Source organism: Fopius arisanus, unplaced genomic scaffold, assembly GCF_000806365.1.
Source record: "Fopius arisanus strain USDA-PBARC FA_bdor unplaced genomic scaffold, ASM80636v1 scaffold00025, whole genome shotgun sequence".
Taxonomy (NCBI): domain Eukaryota; kingdom Metazoa; phylum Arthropoda; class Insecta; order Hymenoptera; family Braconidae; genus Fopius; species Fopius arisanus.
Genome location: NW_011887764.1, coordinates 985,968 through 1,006,060, shown reverse-complemented (window position 1 = coordinate 1,006,060; position 20,093 = coordinate 985,968). Strand labels below are relative to the sequence as shown.

Sequence of the window (20,093 nt, the reverse complement as noted above, 5' to 3'; positions counted from 1 at the left end):
TAATTTCAACTCGCTCCAGTGATTTTGCTTCAACGTAAAATGAGAGAGAATGCGAACGAGGACATTATTAAACTGGGTGCTCTGTACAATCATCACTGGAGGCGTTGGCGCTCGTTAATCACTTCGGGTGCAGTAGACGAGCTCATTGATGAAAATACCGAGACAGCGTGTCATTTTTTCGTGAAAATTATTCACTATTACGAAGAGGTATAAAGCGAAAGCCCCCGTAAAAATGCCTCAATTTCATAATAAACTCTCCAAATGACTTTTCTCTCAAAGTTATACACTGCAAGAAAAGTTTAGTAAATTAAAAAAAAAATGTTTTGAAGCTAACGATTCAAATTGAAGAATAGTACTCAACGCATATGTGATTGCGAGTACTAAATATTTAATTGAATAAATAGATAGACTTAACAAAATTGTTAATTAACTTTCATTAACAGAATTTCAGAGTTTAGTCCCTTTATCGGAAAAATAGTACATTTTTCTTGACGAACAACAGTTTTCTCATTTTTTTAACTCGCCTTATTTATCAGTTACATGATTATAGAACACGACAGAACATGAGAGGACGAGTCGTGCCGAATGCCGGGTTTATGAGCTTCTGGATGAAATACATCTGTTTAATCTCGTGCATGTTGAGTAATTGAGACGACTGTGTTATGATTATCGTAGGGATCGTGTGGCAAACGGAGGATTATTTGAATAATCATTTAACCAGCAGCACATACTTTTTTCTCATTATAATAATCAGCCATCCACCCAAAGCGTTCATTTCTTACACCGGAGTTAATCAATTTTATTAATTGCTTTTTTTTGAAGGAATCAGAAACTTTGACTAGTGCCGACCAAAAATGTTTAAAAAACTCCAAAATAATTCTTTCCACTTTTTATTCTGTTGTGATATTGGTTCTGTTATGGATGAAGACAAATACCTCGCACTAGCAGAAAAACAAATAGTGAGAGCTACTCTTTTTATATGAGTGTCACACGCAATATGTGCCCCATTGTCACGCAGCTATGTACACAATGGGCCACAATCCCCTCGTTTCAACCAACTATTTTAACAATTCTAAAGTGTCTTCGAGGGGGCTTGAAGACAACGCCGTTGACTCCACTTAAGTCATGCACGTGGATTTTTTTCTCGTCCAGAACACTTTAACCCAATAAAATCGCTCAAACCGAGCATCATCTAACTCACTCGAAAGAAATTTCCTTTCATTTGATTTCAAATTTTGTTTCAAAATTTTCTTTCGACTCTTTATATCGATATATATATCGATACTATATATTTCTAAGCAAACAGTTAATTCAATGGAAAAACATAAATTCGGAACATCAACGCACAAATTTTCCAGCAGGAATTTCAATTTCGGTGGGCGTGGATTGGATAATTGAACAATACATGTTTCTATAAATATTTATTCAATATGTTTTCATATGCATGTGACATCCGGAGACGTTTCTCATCCGTGAGCTTTTCTCTCCCATACGACAAGTACACATTCTTTCAATCGTACAAAATTCATCGAATTGACAAATGGACACTTCAACCATTTTTTAATTCAATACGTCATTCAATTGTCGATGTACACTCATCTCCTGTGACTCAAATTCAGCTAAATTGATGGGTTCATTAGCGAAATGGCAAAAGGAAATACATCGAATCTTCGAGGTCTATTAAATATCGATTAATCTGACAAACAAATAATTTTAATAAAAATCCATGAGCCCAAAATAAAATAAATAAATGACTTGGCAATTAAGTAAATGCATTCCATTTTACCCCTCCCCCAAAGGGGTAAATCCATTAAATCCATTAATCAAAGGATAACGTCATTCCTGATGCAATTTGCCCGTGAAGTGCAGTTTGCTCGTATTACATAAAATTTTTCTGTCGCTCATATTTTATTCATATCACTCACTCGAATATAATTTATCACAGGTACAGACCGGTAGAATTACCCGATATTCGTCGCACAATGCTAGAAGCATTCAGCTTCCATATCTAATGTTACAAACCCCAGATACCCTTTCACCACCCAACAATTTTTCTAAACAATCATTGTTACCACTATCATGTCGAACCGGATAGTGACGTGTACCATGAATCCAACGGCCATGGATATCTATCAGAGAAACGGGTGTCCTTACGCAAGGCAGAATCATCGTTTGTCCCACTCATAGTCCCTCTGTACTCACTATTCAACTTCCTGTTACGTATCATTCAGAGGTATTTAGACAATGAGTAAAGCCGCTTCAACGAGTCATGGAGACTTATCAATTGCGCTTGTAAAAAAGATTGACGCTCCGAAAGGTCGATCGATCGATTCGAGTTCGATGATCGGAATTATCTCAACGCAGTCCCCAGACCAGTTTGTAGTAAAATTTACTGCATTTTTTTTTGTAAATAAATACTGTTAAATAGTTTCGTTTGTCAATGATTTAAAATTTATTATCATTCAAAGAAGTTTTCACCTTGATATTACATTTCTTCCGTAAAAATTCCAAAAAAATATTGTAATTTCTATTGCATGTCAGGGTGACTCTTCATAGTTAATACTTCAGAATCAATTTCACTATTGAGTTTTCTCTGTATATAATATTGAAAATTTTCCAGTGAAACTTCTAGTGAGAGTCTACAAAATTTCTCATGGATGAATTTCGAAGGAATTTCCTTGTTTGAAATGTACGATGTGAGAAAAAAATGCATGGAAAAGTTAAAAAAATTCTCAAAATACTATCGTTGAAAAAATACAAAGAAAAAATCTCGAGTTTATGCCCGAGAATTCCTATAAAAAAAAATTAAATCCTACATATTCTTTCTCTCTTAGACCGAATTTGAGACTGAATTTGAAACTCGCAATTGCCAAAAAAGACCTAGAGACAAAATATACTATATTATACGATATATACGATATTTTTTTGAATTCAGTCCGTAGCGGCTGACGAACTGATTGACAAGAAAATGTTTTTCCGCGGAAAATTGCGCCAGGAGGTTTTCGCAATCTATAATTCTTAAATAAAATAGAAAAAAGGCAGAAGGGCAAACTTTCTTGAACCGATTTTCTTACAATCGGAGCAATATAAAACGATTTTCGAGTATCGGTATGCGCGTTTGGAACTAAAGCGTAACAAATCAACTAGTTCCTTACACAAGCTTCAGAGTAATTTCCCGAAATCTAAGAAAGTCAGCGAAATTCTTTTGAAGGAACATACTTTGGTCCTCGAGGGTTCAGCTCGGAGAATCCTCGAGTGAACTGTGATTGATGGCCGCTAGATCGTTTTCAAGGGCTCCTCCTCGTCGAGCGTAGGAAGACGCTGTTTCAAGCGACTCGCCCTCCAATCCTCCATATCGTGGGCCAACTGCTCCAGCAACTCCTTGAACACATAGTTGTCCAGGTTCTTGGCGATGTAGTACAGAAACAGCCAGTCCCCGAAGTGGTACTCGTGAGTCACTCGGAGGACATCCCAGGGGTTGTATTTACCCGGACAGGCCATTGAAAATATTAAGCGGTTGAAGCCGATACTCCTGAGGGAATGTTCGTGATTAGATATGGGGGAATGGTAAAAAGGTTTTGTAAGTTAAAGAAAATGTTCTGGGAAATCATCTTTTCCTTTTGAATAAAGAAAATAATATTATTAAAATCGATTTTTCTTCTGTATCGAGTGGTTGCGGACAAGAGACAATTTCTCCAAAATTATTTATAAATGTTGGGGGAGGAAATCGAGTTTTCTGTGCAAGTAAATTTTTTAATTAACTGTTAATTTCACAGAGGATCTGAAAATGGCGCAAACCCTATAAAGGGAGAAAAAACTTCGCATTGTGTGAAAATACGGAAATAAATTTTTCCATAACCGTAATCTCCCCTGCAAGCCGCAAATAATTCTCAATCTTGAAAGACCTCTCCCCACAAACTCGTCACCTCGAGCAGAGGCCATACAGCCAATAAACCAGTTTTCCCGAACAATCAACACTTTATGACACACAATAATGCTCACAGCCTCGCTGTAGATGTACATATAGAAAAAAATATTTCTCGCTCTCAGGAAAAATACCTTAATCTTCGAAGCGATATTTGTCCTTTAAGACAAGTGAGGGTTCAATTAAAGTAAGTGATAATGCCTAAAATTAAAATGTGAATAATTTGAGTCACCTGAGAACTTCATTTGCTCTGGGCAAACCTTTCCTATTTTTTTCGTACAATCCAATTAATTATAATTAACTAATGACAAGTTTTCCTGAAATTCACATACACTTTTATCAAATTGAAATGATGAATCTAGTAACAATTCGGTTCAAATACTGTACTTTTTACAATGAAAAATTGTAATTGTTAACGTATAAATGATGATTCCATGTAATTCGTAATAATTTTGCGAGATTTTTTCGTAATCGCAGTTTTTTCCCGAAAACTCGAATTTTGAAATTGAAATAAGAATTTTCTAATTGAAAAATATTGGAATATAACTTTTCACTTACCTGGCATGTAGAATCATCGTGAGAATCCTCCAGACTAGTGCGAGTCCAGTGATAACCGCAAGGATGATAAACCAGAACCACAGAAAAGTGTAGATTTTCTCATTGACAATGTTCAGGGCCATGATGCAGAGTGCATCGTGCCTCTGGATTCCTCCGGAGGGTCCGTACTTATGGAAAATGCACTTGGTGACTTTCGGGAAGACGACGTCAAGGGGTGTCATCTTCTGGTTCCAGTCGGTCTCGTCTGCCTGGGTCACGAGGTTCCCCAGGTCCATGAAAGCACCCCCCAGGAACCAATTCGTTACGTAAATCTGGCCAAGGACATTCACGAAGTTCAGGACCTCACAAAATCCTAGGTAATATGCCCAGGGTCTATTCGCGTGGAGACGATTCAAAAAGGCATTTCTTATTATCTGAATTTTCTCGTCGCGATCTGCCTTCGAAGGAATTGACTTGCCATTTCCCATGTCCAGTTTTTCATCCCTCAAGCACAGCGACGCCGTATGGAGACCTGATACCAGCACCTTCAGGCGACCACCTGACCACAGATTAATTTCAAAGTCATAATAACAAAAATTACTGAATGAATACGGAGGAATACTGTTGAAAAAAAATCGTGTTCATTGTTGTATCTATTGATCCTCGGATTTTCTCAAGACCTATCAAAGATAGAAGAAAATTTACTGAACCATTTTTGTAGATCTGGTTTTGCTCTACAAAAAACGTCCTTTGCACCTTTTTCTATCCCCACTAGATCTCGAGATATTGCGAAGGACAAGATACAGAAATCGAGATGAACATCGAACTAAATTAAACTTCATAAAAAAAATCTGTATATTTTGTCCTTCGCGATATCTCGGAATCTATCGAAGATGGAAAGATATTTATAGGAAACTTATTGTCTATCTAGGGATGCTCTATAAAAAAGGGTTAAGGGAAATTTCATCATCTCTTTTAGATTTTAAGATATTGGCTGAAAACTCCGGGTGGGATCCTGTTCAAGCGGATCGACTCTTCTCTGCTGAATTCGTGAGGATATTTTTTTCGAATGAAAAATTTACCTTCCGCACTGCGCCACAGATAATGAGGTATGTAGAAGAGGATTGCTTGAAAGAAAAGGACGAATGGAACCCATTGGTAATACGCGTGATGGACAATCTCGTCTTCTTCAGTGTGTGATCCTATGCCAGGATGCGGAATGTGCCCCAACTCCACTTCCGTCGCATTCATGTACTTCGACTAGAATTGTTAAAAAATTATGAAAGCCCAACGATTTTTCTCATTGAAATTTCTTCTAGTCCTCGATTTCCTGTTACTCAACACCTGTTCTGCACGTGACAATTTTCTTTAAAAAAATTTATACATCGATGATTTTTTAAATATTTTCTTGGATATTAATCCCGAAGCTATATCCAGGAACTTGATCGAAATATTAATTAGTGGGATTAATACTCACGACGGTGAAAGTCGATGTGAAAAAGCAGAATGTGTCAATCACGTGCCCCAGAATTCTTTCGTCATTATCTATTATGCATCTGTAATCCGTCTCACGATTAATTATGAAGTGACGAGGAAAAAAATTACGGGAAGTAAACCAAAAATTCAATCTGAAATTTTGGATACTCACTTGATGTGATCTCCAATGAATTGTCGGGACGTGACCAGCAGACAACCGATCAAGAGGATGAGGAAAGTTGCTCGATAGTGTAGTTTGAAAACTATTATTAAAAATTCAATCAAAATACATAATACATATTTGCAGTCCCATTAAAGCCGACTTAAAAAAAATATATATCAAAACCTAAAGACGTCCTTAAACAAATAGATCATCGTGCCAGGGGCTTACCCAAAACCCGAAATCCTTTGAAACCACTGGTGGTTGATACTGTTGGCGAATCTCTGAAAGCAATGAGAAGAAAAAAAAAGCCTCACCGATATTATCGATAGCAACAGAGTCCTGGTTGACCCTCAACTTGACGTGGTCCTTGAGGACGGAGAAAGTAGCAAGAACAGTGGACATCTTATTCCCCACAAGAAGTCACGGAATTCCCGAGATATCCAAGGCCGCCCACAGTAAAAAAAAATCGCGTGACACTTCAAAAAGCAGAAAGTTCTGGAGCCTTTGCGTAAGAACGATCGTCGCCTCACTGACACGTTCCGACTATTTCATAAAATCGTGGGTCTTATCTTGACAAAAAAGTGGCAACGTACCGCCTTTCAGCGAGACACGCTTACTCTTCAACTTAAATACAATTGGAGAATACGAATAGCTAGGCTTGAGATTGTTTTGAAATAACTGATACCCAACAGCGGTTTGATAACAATTGATAAACCGAGCTGAGTAAGAAAATCAGAGAGATCCAAGTGCTGCAACAATCGAAAAAAAGTCATGTAATTCAATCAGACTCCTCTCATCGTAATCTACCGTGATGCTAAAAATACGACTCCTATCTGAATCTTTTCCATTGTTCATCCCCCGGTGGGTGGCATCCGCTGGAACCGTGTTGGATGTCTTCGAGTGGTTATCACTCATTTTTCCACCTAGATGTGACGTCGACGTGGGTGGGATTAGATGATACCTCGTTATCGTTCTAGGTGAACCTTTGGAATTGTCTTCTGACAACAATATTGTTGAAGAGAATTTTTTTTTTAATACGATATTTTTCGTTTTAGCCTCCGAACGGAAGCTTTTTTTTTTCTTGCCCCTTTTTTAAATTCGCTCACAACGAAGTCAGCATGAAAATAATGTACGTTAAAACTGGAAATTCATGAAAAATGCAGTGGGAACTGTGAATCTGAATTTTAATATTCAGTGAGCATGGGTGTAATCCTAGAAAATGCAAAAAACAATTGTGAGGAAATTTTCCGAAGCGTTATACAGCACTTATTGGACATAGAATAAAGACTGCGGGGACCGCCGAAATATGAGCCGCAATATAAACTTTTCGAGAAGGCATTTCAATAAACAAATAAACTTATTGGAAAACGATATTTTCGGCTGAAAAAATGTTAAATTATCCTCAAACTTTTACATTCCCATCTTACACGATGTCTGATATTTCTCCTAACTAAAAATTCTGAGCTATTTTGTACTGAGTATTCATATTTCCATTAAAAATTCAAGAAAGTAAATGATTCATCGTCGATTAGCCCAAAGAGAAGGAATTTCGTAGAGTTCTCAGTGAATTCCGGTAACTTTGCATTAAAACGTCGGAGTTAGTGCCTTTTTGCAATTTGGCTTCACTAAAAATTTTTAGTAATGTGTTTTTAAATTTAATATTTTTCTATCAGCGTGGAAGAAGCGGGTCACAGCTGTCGGAATCAGGTGACACGTCGTTATCGGTCTAGTTCCACATACAACGAGAGAGCAGAATTTACCTGGGGTATGAAATATTGGGGGACTTATTTTTTAAAAGATACTAAGTGAGACTAATCAGTTATCGTGGCTCACCTCGCATTTGTATACTAGGGGAGATAAGAGTGATATAAGGTTTCAGTTTGATTTCTGAGAAGATTTGGGTGTGCTACACCATTCTGGGGATTATTCGGCAATTTGACAGTCCACGGGGGATTACTATAATCCAGCGGACATCTATATTTTCTATTGATTTTTTATTGAGGCGCCCGACCAATCAATCTCGTTGATAACTCTCTTGCCTAATCGATGCCGCAATCATACCGAGAAACAATTTTTTATATATCTCAAGGGAAAGTGCCATTGTTGATCAGATAATACTCTAGGTTAAGCGGAATCTCACATTTTTTTGTGATAATTGATTTATCTTGATTATTTTATTTGTGCGATTTTGATCGAGCAAATAAACAAAGGGAATTCAACATTTTTCAGCCGCACGATAATCGCAATTCTGGAGGAATGACGGGTTTCGAAGGAAAAACCCCTGGTCATATTTCTGTGAATTGCTAGGAATTCAAAATAGAGACAGAAATGTTTGTCTAGAGGATTTCTGTAACTCTTAATTCGTTCCACCAAAAAGGTCATTATGAAAATCTCAATATTTTATTCAGATTTGAAGATATATTTTCCAGGGTAAATTACAACTACTCTTTAATTATTTGAAAATACGAGGCTTTCAAATTTGGTTGAAAAAAATTTGAACTTTCGAATTCCAGACTTTTTAAATATTACTCACAATTTTCAAGGAATGTGACGGAAATTTCACCCAGAAAATCCTAACAGCGCTGGCAATAATCTTGATATCGACTTGTATTTTCACGCGTTATAAATTATTTTCATGAAAATCGAACTAAATTCTTGCTTTGAAGATAATAATTCCTGGAATTGGGAAATTCTCACCTCAAGATCGAGAATTCTGTCAATTTTTACGACAATAATTTACAATACATGAACATATTATTGGAAATATAGCTATATATCAATGTCCAAATCCGATTGATTTATTGTTTGATTTGTAGAATGATCGATAGAAAAAAAATCGATAACAACTTGGAAATCATAGGATTATGAGATAATCGTAAAAATAAATGTCACCGCAAAATTTTGGGCTTGTGATGCACATGAGATTCCCCTTCCCGGTATGTTCGTAGTACCTTCTCCACGAAAATGGTGGGCAACTCTGGAGGAGTTGCTCCATAAGAAAGAAAGTATTGGTCGCCTCGTGTTGAACATTGCTTGGTAGAGCGTAAGGACTTTGACCGGCCGTTGCCCTCATGGCTCGCTCCAACCGACGTTCTTCTTTCGAAAAGAAGTCGCGGTTCTCCAGTACTACATCCTTCTATGAACTTACCTGAGAGATCTCACGTTGGCCTCGAGTCCCCACCTTTGGAGTAGAAAAACTTCTGAGATCATGACAAATATAGTACTGCTTCAAAATAAACATAAATTTGAAAAATATTCCAATGCAACCACTTCTAATTCATCAGATCACCATTACTTACGCCTCATTTTCATCACGCCGAATAATATTATATATAAAAATTATATTATAGAAATACTCATGTACAAATCACGTTAAGAATGTATTTCAATGCGAACTGGTACATTAGGATAAGTGATAAATTTAACGAATTTTTGGCATAGAGATTTTTTATAGAAGTAGATGAGTGCTGCAAAAAAGGTATCCGCGAAAATATCGTGGTCTTCCTTCAGTTTCGAGATATTGCTTAAAAGCTGGCCTCGAAATAAATGCAGTTATCCTAGTTTACCACTTTGCCTGATTAAAAAAAAATTGACGCCGGCTGCTGAGAATCCAGAATTCCGGTGAATTCTCCATAAAGTTCGAATCTTATGCACATCCGCCCTTACGCAACCATGTTCAGTCATATCGAGACGCCAACCACAAAGGGAAAATTTCCCATAAAAAAATTAGAGAAAGCGGCCATTTGGCAACTGCTTTCTCCGCTCAAAACTTATCGGCTTTTTGAAGAATTAAAAAATGGAAAGATGTAAAAAAATGGGAAGATCATCGGTTTTCCGTCATTTGTGTGTTACGAGAAGGTTTTTTGTCTCGAATCTTCAAAGAGTCATTCATTTCTTTGAAAAAACGATTACTCGGTGCAGAAACATCTTTGAGTCAAACGGAGGCTCGTCGCAGCCTCGTTATTTTAATACCTCCATTCACCTATGCGAACTTTATTAAAAAAAAAAGGTACGAGGGAATGAAATTGTCCAGTGAGGTAGAAACGCGATCGGTCAATGGACCGAGCTGGAAATGGTCGCTCGATCGGTATTTACAGTGCACTGGAGTCTTTGTTGTCCAGCTTCACTGAGTGCACATCGATGAATTGGATGATAACTTCTTTGGCATGCAATTACTCCTCTTAGTTCCCTCAGACGTGCACCAAAATTATCCGCCGTTCTTTCATCCTTAACTCGACAACTGACGATAGTAATTAGTAATTATAGTCTCCACATTGATTCGGAATTACTGCGGCATTATTAGAAATTCTGTTGAGTCATTCACATTTATCATGTCAATTCCCCTATTCCTCCTTTTAATTTGCGGTATTGAGATTTCCCTTTATTCTTTCTTTTAAAAATACATTGTAGCGTACAGTTTATTTAAATATGACGGCTTTGTACCGTTTCAAGGCATTTCGAAATTCTGAAAAAAAAACAAAATTCATACGAAAAATAGTGGGAATTGGAAATTTAAGTTTAATTGTTCTAGGAGATTTTAGAACAATTAATTCAATTTTTAAGTTTTTCGGGGCACACAACGTACAATTAATACTTAACTTAATACTCACCCATATCCTTTTGAAAACACCTAAAAAACGATTGACCTAATAAAACAACCCGGAGATGATATAAAATTATCAAAAATCAGTGAATGCACAAAAATTAGTGATTTGGTAGTTAATTTTATTCAGTCTTTTTAACATTTCAATGTTTTCAACGAAAAATATCTCACTCTTCCAATCGAGTATAGAATTTCACATTTACGAAAAATGTTATATCTTCTCTGGTGGGTGGTTCTCAGGAATTTTTGGCTGTATTTAATTGTCCGCGGTACATTATGAAGTTGAAAAACTGCTGAACTCACACACTTGAAAAGAGGAAACCCCCTTCCACCTTAGTAATAATTCCAACGTATATACCTACCAGACACGTTGAGAGCCCCTCGCGACCTGGTCATTCAGACTTGATTGAAGGTTAATAGAGCTCCAAGCCCCATAGCCCCGATCATCCGTGAAATATCATAACGTTTTGCCATCAAGCTTGCGATTGCCCTCGCCCTGAAATTATCGTAATTGGATCCATGGAAATAAACATCAAAGCCCTTTAATTTTCAATCTTACTTAGGCACTTTATTCAAAACTTTAAATACTTTCCAAAAAAATCTTTTTTCTCCTCAGAGATATTCACTTCATCATCTGTACAATTTGTAAATTATTTTCTCATTATTAACAAATTGAAAAATATAATAGATCATCCATACGAACTGTATTTATTGTCTCGGTTTATGTTATTGCATTTTCAACTAATGCACACTACAAACGATTTATTGATAATTCCTTAATAAAACCTATCCTCGTATCTTCGTGTCCAATTCAATAATGAAAATGCTTGCATAAATATAATAAATGGAGTAAAAGTCGGTATCGTATGACAAAAGCAGTAGCCTAACCGCGGATTGGTGTTTAAAAATACATTAATCAGTAACAAATGATTAATTTACGATTGATGAAACATTAAGACTCCATTTCCAGCTCTGCTCCTTACAGTAAGATTAATTCATTATTAGAAAGAAGATGAGAAACTGTCGTCGACTATCACACAATATTCCCACCAAAGATATGCCTCACGTCTCAATCCAAACGTTTCTAATCACTAAATGCCTGAAAACAGCACGATATCATCCCCCAATTTACCATTTCAATTACTCTACCTTTTTTATCCTCTTTAATCCTCTCATTCTCAAGCAACAATTTATCTCTCTATTCCAAAAATAAGTCTTTTGATTCTTAGCTTATCACGACTCCATTGATCCATTCAAAAAAAAGAAACACTCGTGACAACATAAGGTGTGGCATCAATTCAGACTACCGACAATAGAAGACATCAGAAGACATCCAAGGAATGATTAAAAATCTCATCATCAAGGAATCATCGAACACTGGCAGTCTTACATTGAGTGTAAATTCAATTCACGTTAATTTTAATCTCAAAATTCGAATGGAATACAAATTAGTAGCGAAATGATTAAATCAAATAATTAGAGTTTACAATTTTTATTAATAATGGGGTTACCAAAAAATATCGATTTCAGAAAGAACTTTAAATGAACTTATTTGCAGTCGATTTCATTTTCAACAAAAACGGCCTGATAACATTTTCTCCTAAAATCAATAATTTTTAGATAATTAATACAGCAAAATTGTGAAAATCAGAAGCGCAGAGGTAACGGCAAGTGATGACAAGTTCGTTTTCGAAAAATATCTCTCAATTTAAAAGCGTTGAGAAAATTTTGGTCTATACCTTTTCCAAGTTTCTCATTCCATTAAAAAACAGCGCAAAAGAGATCCTGAGGAAATTTCTGTTATTTCATTTAAATTCCGAGATATTCTCCGAAAACTCGACCTGTTATTATGTACCTCTTCTCTCCTGGAGTATACTTTTCTCGTTTTATCACTTGGCTGTTGAGATAAAATACAAATCAATACGAATGATGATCTGGCACAGCTTAACACGTCGATAGCATTAAACGCTTCAACGCTTAATCAACTAATTAGATTCGCTCGTTACATAGGCGTACTTAAGGCAGCTACCGGGTACTGGTGCAACAGCTCTGACTCCCCGGTTATCAGGAATTAGAGGTGTCCAGCACCGCGGGACGGTAAATGCGACAGTAATTATAGGGGGCACGTGATGGGTACTCACCCACGAAATTGGGAGATTAAAGGATATGTTGGTTATTGCGCGACGACATGAAAACATTGGTCCCCGTTTCACTTGGAATGGACGGTTCGCGAAGATACGTGTATCTACACAATTATATGTATAATTTCATCATATATAATATATATATCTTTCTATGTCTTACGGTTCTACGTTGGAGGATATTTATCAACTACGGCAATAGCGAAACGAGACGATGATGGAGTCAGTAGCGAAATTATCAAGTGACATGAGTCATAATTATCGATTTATATCGAAAATCATAGACTTCAGGAAGAAATGCTAGAGAACTTTTTTGCAGCTGATCAAATTCCTGACTAAAAAGTTCTCTGATGTTTTCTCATTAAATGGATAGTTTTTTAGATATGTTTATAGTTATGAACGTTTTTTAATTAGACTGATTCCACTTTACTACTTCGCTACTGGATTGGTAGGATATGGAAGTTATGCTACTATGGGAGGACAGCGTTGTTTTTATTCCCTAGGTCCAGGTGTTTCTTTCCACATCCTGTACTTGCTGATGTCAGGATTGCAGTGGGAATTTCACGGATATACTCAAGCTGCCTGAATACTACCTTACTACTATAATTGTCAAAAAGTGTTGAGTATTGTTTGTAAATATGGGAGAATCACAGGAACTACTGGCGCACAGGGAATATCGACTTGAATTATTGTATTTTGCAGTCTGATAGTGAAATCCCGAATAATTTTTTTCAAAAACAATAAAATCCCGTGGAACAAGTGAAATTCCATTGAATCTAGTGTAAATATCAACAGCAATTAGAATCCGTCTTTCATTTTAACGCAAAATCACGGAAGTAAATGAAAAAGTCCGGGAATTTCGATTATTGAATTCTAGTGCCAGCAGTATCTGGAGGTAAGTGGTTTTTCCTGTGGAAGGAGAATTATTTTTCTCTGTGCCTCAGCATTTGTATTCAAAGGAGTCTGTATCCTGCCCACCCTTGATAGAAAATACGAATTAGAAGGCTATGCTTGAACTATTCGCATCTATTGTGGAAACACCTGGACAAAGGAGCCAAGGCCCAAGGGGCCCAACTGCCAGCCAACTGTGGGCCCCTGCCGGCAGGTGGCGATATCTGCACGCCACGTAATCGCTCTCGAAGGTGGAGAAACGATGGGAAATGGTTGAAAATGCTTGAAACCGTTGGAAAAATTGGAAACAACGCCGTCCCATTTTATCACACAATTAGAGTCTACTGAGCTCGACCCACGACCCAGGGCCTTCGAAAAAACGTTATTTTTGCGAAAAAAGTCTCGAGTAATGTAATCATTTATTGCAGGGAAGCGAGGGGCGAGGGGGCGAGGGGGGGATGGACACGAGGACGACTCCAATCGATTAATTCAATAGCTCACTAATAAAGAAAGTGGTTCAAAGTTATCAGATTTTCGTAATTATCAATTTAACACCGAAACCATTGATTTTCTACAGAAACAACAAAAGAACTTTTCCGTCAGTAATTTAATCAGCTACAGAAAAATCCTATCGTTTTCTTCTCAGATCAATAATTTTCGAGATAATAATGGCAAATTGGAATGAATCAAATTCATAATTTTTTTCGATGACCAATTCACGATCCATTCTTTCAATGCTCTTTCTGGAAAATCAACAATTAACAGACCGTCGCTATGGAATTAATCGATCAAGACGCTCTCCAAATTAAATGTTCATGCAAAAATCGTGAAAATTTATCCCCGGCACCTTTAAAAGCCCCTCAATCCCTCAAGTAGGGATTATCTCATGAACTCATGTTCTTCTCTCTAGAAGTACAAAAAAAAATGATTCTACACTGCTTGTTTTCCCTCGAACCGCTGAGCTAGATCCGAAACGAGGTCCTTGTAGATGAGTGGATCGATGTTCTTGCCGAGCTGATAGAGTACGAACCAGTCGCCGATCTGGAACCTCTGGGATATCGTCTCAATCTGATCCTGGGGTGAGAGACGAGAGCGGGCACGAAGAAGAACGAGACGAAGCTTTGGCCCAGCCACCACAGCTGCACGATAAGCAAGACTCAGACCACTGAGAACCGAGAGAATGATGAACCAGAACCAGAGGAACACATAGATTTTCTCGTTGACAATATTAAGAGGTAGAACGCAGAGGCCATCGAACTTCTGTACAGTACCAGATGCTCCGTATTTGTGGAAAGTACATTTAGTGACTTTAGGGAAGACCCTAGCCATGGGATCGATCCTCTCTTCAGGCTCCATCTCCGTAAACTTGACAACATCAGAGCCATAAGTCGTAAACTCACCATCGAGGAAGAAATCCATGAAATAAATCTGTCCCACGCAATTTATAAAATTGAGGACCTCGCAGAAGAAGAAACGATAGGCGTAGAAATTTTGGCTATGAAGATTGGTGCCGAAGTAGTCCACCAACAGTTTACGTCTCTCCACTTTACAAGAGTCATTCACTACAGGACAATTGAGATCCAACACGAGCATTTTAATTCTGCCTCCCTCCCAGGACTTCCAGAGATAACGGGGCACGTAAAAGAGCATCGCTTGGAAAAAGAGGGCAAAGCATACCCACTGATAGTACTTGTGATACTTTATCTCGTCCTCGCCCTCAACGTGAGCAGCAACTCCTGGCTGCACCAGGTCCTTCCCAATGACTCCACTGCGATCTGGAATGGTGAAGGTCGAGTATATCCAGCAGTAAGTGTCCATCACGTGCAGGGGAATCTCATCCACAATGCAATCGATCGGATCCCCAATGTACTGGCGAGATGTCACCAGGAGGGAAAACGCTATGAGAATAATCACCGTTGCTTTATAATGCAAACGAAACACGTTGTTGTCGATGCACACGGAGTCGAGCTTCAAGAGGCCCTTCACCGAGCCGAATACGTCAAACATGGCTGATTCTTCACTCAGTTATTCACGATGTTAAATATCTCACTATTACTCACGTCACCTTTCAATGTTTCAGCGGACTAATCGCTCAATCAATCAATTAATTATGCAATTAATTGATTACCTCAATCACTTTTGTTTTGGAAGTAACCACGAGGGTTGGAATAAACACACGCATCCGGCGAATGTTGAGTTTCTTCTTTGGATATTCAAAACCCGAATATCACTTCAGTCTATCACTCTCAATTAATCAACAGACGATTGGGTGCGCAGGGTAATCACTTGGTTTATGTTAACCTCGGTAGTTATTTCAATGTGCGAATTACAATGCTGGAGTATAACACGGGCTTGAACCTTCGGCTGTCGGGCATCGGGGACTGAACGAATGCCTCGGAACAGCCGGACCCTCACCCCTCCTCTTCTCTCACTCACTCGTTTGGCTGGGGTATAACCTTTTTCCCCCCTCTCGGATGCTTTCAGTTTAACCGACGGGGAACGAATCCTACGGCAGCTTACTGTCTCACTCTGTGAGACACTCCGGTTCCGAGACCCCCACCCGATTTTTTTTCGGATGATTCGTGTACCCTCGTGCCGAGAACCCCCTCTCTTTTACTTGATTGGGGAGAAGGGGGTCGGACTGGAGGGAGAACGGGGGAACCGCACTATCCCCCCCGGAGCGCGGCGGTCACTTCGCTTTGTGCTCGGCCCCACTCGGGATGGGTCGAGTCTCATCGGGCACGCATGCGCCCGCGGAACTTTCGATCTGTTACCATGGCGACGACGTGGGGCCTCAGGAAAAACGGAAAATCGAGGGGCATGTGACATATTGTGGCGGTATATTTTCGTGGGATCGACCACGAGGGAAGGAACAGGAAGTTTCAGGGAAATCTGGGGGATGTTTCTTCTGGGACTTACAGCTTTATGCGGAGATTCCAGAGATTTTGAGATGAAGGTGCGATTTTTTTTTTGTTAGAATTTTGATGAGTTCTTAAATGGCGACAGAAGAATCATCGATTCTCAACAGTTCTTCCTTTTTCAAGTAAACGATTAATGATCAGTTGATAATAAGGGTAATTTATTATAAATTTGAAGACTTTCACGAATTTAAGGCTGAAATTTTTTAATATATAAAAATGAGTGAATATCAGATGGAGATATCAACTAGAAAAAATGACTTGGCATTTTCAATTGATTCGCCAATTAGAAGAATATTTATATATGTATGGTATATGATAAAATATTTGAAGTGCCCAAAATTTAGAGAAAGTAACAATCTGCAAATATATGCCTGTAAATTTGCCTCGACTTCGTGTATTTCTGAAACCCACACAAAGAGCACTATCGTAGTAGTCTAAAATTTTTTCACATCGGTAAGCCACAAGGTGAGTCAAATTTCCATCGTATCCCTTCACCCGGTGGTTTCGGGGTCCTCTGAGTGTGTAAGCAGATACCCACACAAGTTGGCTTTATCGCCAGTAATCAGGGACAGTAGATCGGGCACTGGATTCATTCCTCTCGACCACGCGCTCAGCCCCCCGATAATTATGCACGTGGAGAACCGCGTCGTTGAAAAATCCCGACGTCATGGTTTAATATCCAGAAAAGAGCGCGTGGTTGCAGAGCAACTTGACTCAGTATTCACCACTGAAATATCATTACACCTGTCGCAATATCGGTTGTGCCAAAGAATTCATAGATGGAATGAAAAGCATTCATTACATTTCCTTGAATTCTTTGGAGTTGGCGAAAAAATTCCAAGAATTTCAGGAAATTTCTACGAATTCTTTCGAAAATCGATGAATCCCGCTCAGTAATAAATTTCATTCTATTCTCGTGATTTTATATTAATTTTTACGGAATAATTCAGCAGCCATGAAGTAACGGGTAACAATCCTAATTGTTCTCATGTCGAGTCTTTGAGAAATATCTCTAAATCTAAGAGAGGTAGTTAAATTTATCTCAGAACCTCTTGTGTAGAGTGAAATGAGAGTTACAAAAAAGGTCTTGACAAAAATTCCGCAATCTCTCTTACTTGCCCATTAGCTAAAAATTCCCGAAAGTTCGCTGTAGCCAGACATTTGCAAGACTCAGCAGAAATAGGAACTTAATAGGAAAATTTTTAACAATGGAAGAAGTGATAATTCGAAGATTATAGTTATTTGCATGATGTGGCAGGTGGTGCGGAGGAATAATCTCATTTGCTCTGTACATTCATTGCATGTAAAAATAATGAAAAACTCCAACGACTCTATTTATAAGAAACGAGGGCTGCAAAGGAGAGGGAAAAATCTCTTTATAAATAAATTAATATCGGAAATTCTTGAGTGGAATTAACTCATCCGTGTCATCTCTCCAACTCAAGATAAACTTCATCTTCACACCTTGTATTGTATTGTTGACTGTCACGACTCCCAACTTGTCCATAAAACTCGTGTAACGGGTTCCAAAATCAAATAGCAGTGTTTCTCGTAGCATTCGAACTCTAATATTTTTTTTTTTTCTTTTCAGTATCCGATAGCTTTACACGACGAACGTGGGCGCCTCTCTCCATTTATTTTGTACCCCCGAGACACTCATCGCATTGCGATGCTCCAGAGGCACCGAATCACTCACCATGTGTTTCTCACGGATGCAGTATCGAATGCAAATGATATTTCGAGATATTGGTAAGTGTTACCACACGGATAGAAATATTTAATAAAATTTACCCTGGCGTTTTGCCATTGTGTAGAAGTTATGGAACTTTTACTCCAATTTATAGTCAAAATTTTTAGAGAATTAATTGAGATCATAAAAATTCGAAGTAAATTTGTTGGAGATGGGAAAAGTCATCATAGCTAGTTAATTGACGATTCTTACAATGATATAATATTCCGAGTTTTCTCAACGTAATATAAAATTCAAGGAATAAAAAATCAAATTTATTTTCCTCATTATCATATTACAAAATACTGTGCATAAAACTCAAGATTTTTATTACGAAAATTCTTCAAATTTATAATTGACAAGATAACAATTTTCACGAGTACTGAAAGTTTCAGTCAGCAATTTTCGATTTAGTCGGTTAATAGCATTATGGAATCATTGTATTATGCATGAGGTTTGCACACGTTCTTCTTGGTCGTAAATATTTCGGTGAACATAATCGGTAACGAGTACCTTTGAATTACGGACATGGATTGAAATTCTTTTGAAATTGTAGTGCCTGCTACGGGACCATACAGGCGAGTGTTTTCGTGTCGAAATAACAGATTAGAATTTTTTATTAATTGGAAAATCAGTGTTCTTTAAGAAATGGTTGACGAAAAGTTCTTTAAGGCCGTAGAAATTCCAAACGATCGCATGAATTCTCCGCTGAGAACTTGATATTCGATCGGTGTAACTTTTCATTAATGAAAATTTAGTGCGATATGTTTCGTCGCAACTAAGTATCGGATTTACAAATAATTTTACAGTAATTCAGGAATATTCTTTCGAATAATTAAATATAATAAACTCCAGGAATGCGTAATGATCAGATGCACTGTTATCCAAATCGTAATCTTTGAATATTTCTCCGTCAAAGTTATGCAATAGTCTGGAACGAATAAAAAAAATTATAAAAAGCTAATAAAAATGGGCTGAGTGATTGTAATTGTTAGCTCACGAGTATCGCCTTCATGATGCAGTAAACATAAAGTAATCTACGTTAATCGCTTCATTTTCTGATAATAATTCTATGATTAATCATGGAACAGTCACTAATCCACTGTCTGTACGATCATTGATGATCTCAACGGTACTGAGGCATTGTATTCGTCATGGAGCACGTTCACGTGTCATCTGCATTGAAAAATGTTCATCTGAGTTTGAAGCTCATGGCCACAAAAAATTCTAATTACTGTACATTTATTCAAAGCTTCCGTATTAGGGGAAACAATGAGTTAGTGCCTGCTGAACAAAGGCGACTTAGTCATTGATGCACTCGAGACCTCAATGACTCAGTAGATTTCACTCGGTGTTTGTATCGAATTCTATAATCAAACATTCTCAGGAGAACTTGCTCTCAAACCGCATGGACCAAGCCTCAATATCAGTTCCTCCGTGGGAAATCCACTCCGGTGTAAATAGAATACCTCCTCGATTTTCATGTTCCCCTGATACTTTTTTGAAAAATAGGAATTCTCAAAGTTCCGTGAATACCTCTTCGATTTCCATGTTTTCCTGATATTGTTTCGAAAATTTTGAATTTTAAAATTCCAGTGAATACCTCCTCGATTATCATGTTCGAATTTCGAATTTTTGAATTTCAGTGAATACCTCCTCAATTGTCATATTCCTCTGATACTTTTTCGAAAATTTCGAATTTTCGAA

General features: G+C 37.7%; 2 protein-coding genes and 1 long non-coding RNA gene across 3 annotated transcripts in view; 1 reads left to right on the top strand and 2 right to left on the bottom strand.

Annotated features, from left to right (window-relative positions):
* Nucleotides 1–1,404: 1,404 nt before the first annotated feature.
* Nucleotides 1,405–6,790, bottom strand: Inx7 (innexin 7). The gene is made up of 6 exons (XM_011301954.1): nt 6,416–6,790; nt 6,111–6,201; nt 5,940–6,018; nt 5,545–5,722; nt 4,484–5,021; nt 1,405–3,532 (listed from the first exon to the last, which is right to left on the bottom strand). The coding sequence occupies exons 1-6, from the start codon at nt 6,501–6,503 to the stop codon at nt 3,277–3,279; spliced, it is 1,230 nt and encodes a 409-aa protein (XP_011300256.1). The 5' UTR covers nt 6,504–6,790; the 3' UTR covers nt 1,405–3,276.
* Nucleotides 6,791–11,256: 4,466 nt separating this feature from the next.
* Inx2 (innexin 2) lies at nt 11,257–16,176 on the bottom strand. The gene has a single exon (XM_011301953.1). It carries the CDS (start codon nt 15,741–15,743, stop codon nt 14,667–14,669), a length of 1,077 nt encoding a protein of 358 aa, XP_011300255.1. The 5' UTR covers nt 15,744–16,176; the 3' UTR covers nt 11,257–14,666.
* A 275-nt stretch (nt 16,177–16,451) lies between these two features.
* Nucleotides 16,452–20,093, top strand: part of LOC105264811 (uncharacterized) — a 28,426-nt gene continuing 24,784 nt past the window's right edge. The window contains exons 1-2 of the long non-coding RNA XR_892019.1: nt 16,452–16,692; nt 18,249–18,406. This is a non-coding gene — a long non-coding RNA (uncharacterized lncRNA). The remainder of the gene's footprint in view (nt 16,693–18,248; nt 18,407–20,093) is intronic.

Bases quoted from the DNA above. Each gene is read 5' to 3' on its own strand.
- Inx7 (XM_011301954.1), bottom strand. From the start codon at position 6,503: ATGTCCACTGTTCTTGCTACTTTCTCCGTCCTCAAGGACCACGTCAAG. The intron at 6,019-6,110 runs GTGAGTATCCAA...GACGGATTACAG, and splicing joins TTCATTGGAGATCACATCAA to ATGCATAATAGATAATGACG. The intron at 5,022-5,544 runs GTAAATTTTTCA...ATCTGTGGTCAG, and splicing joins TCTGTGGCGCAGTGCGGAAG to GTGGTCGCCTGAAGGTGCTG.
- Inx2 (XM_011301953.1), bottom strand. From the start codon at position 15,743: ATGTTTGACGTATTCGGCTCGGTGAAGGGCCTCTTGAAGCTCGACTCC.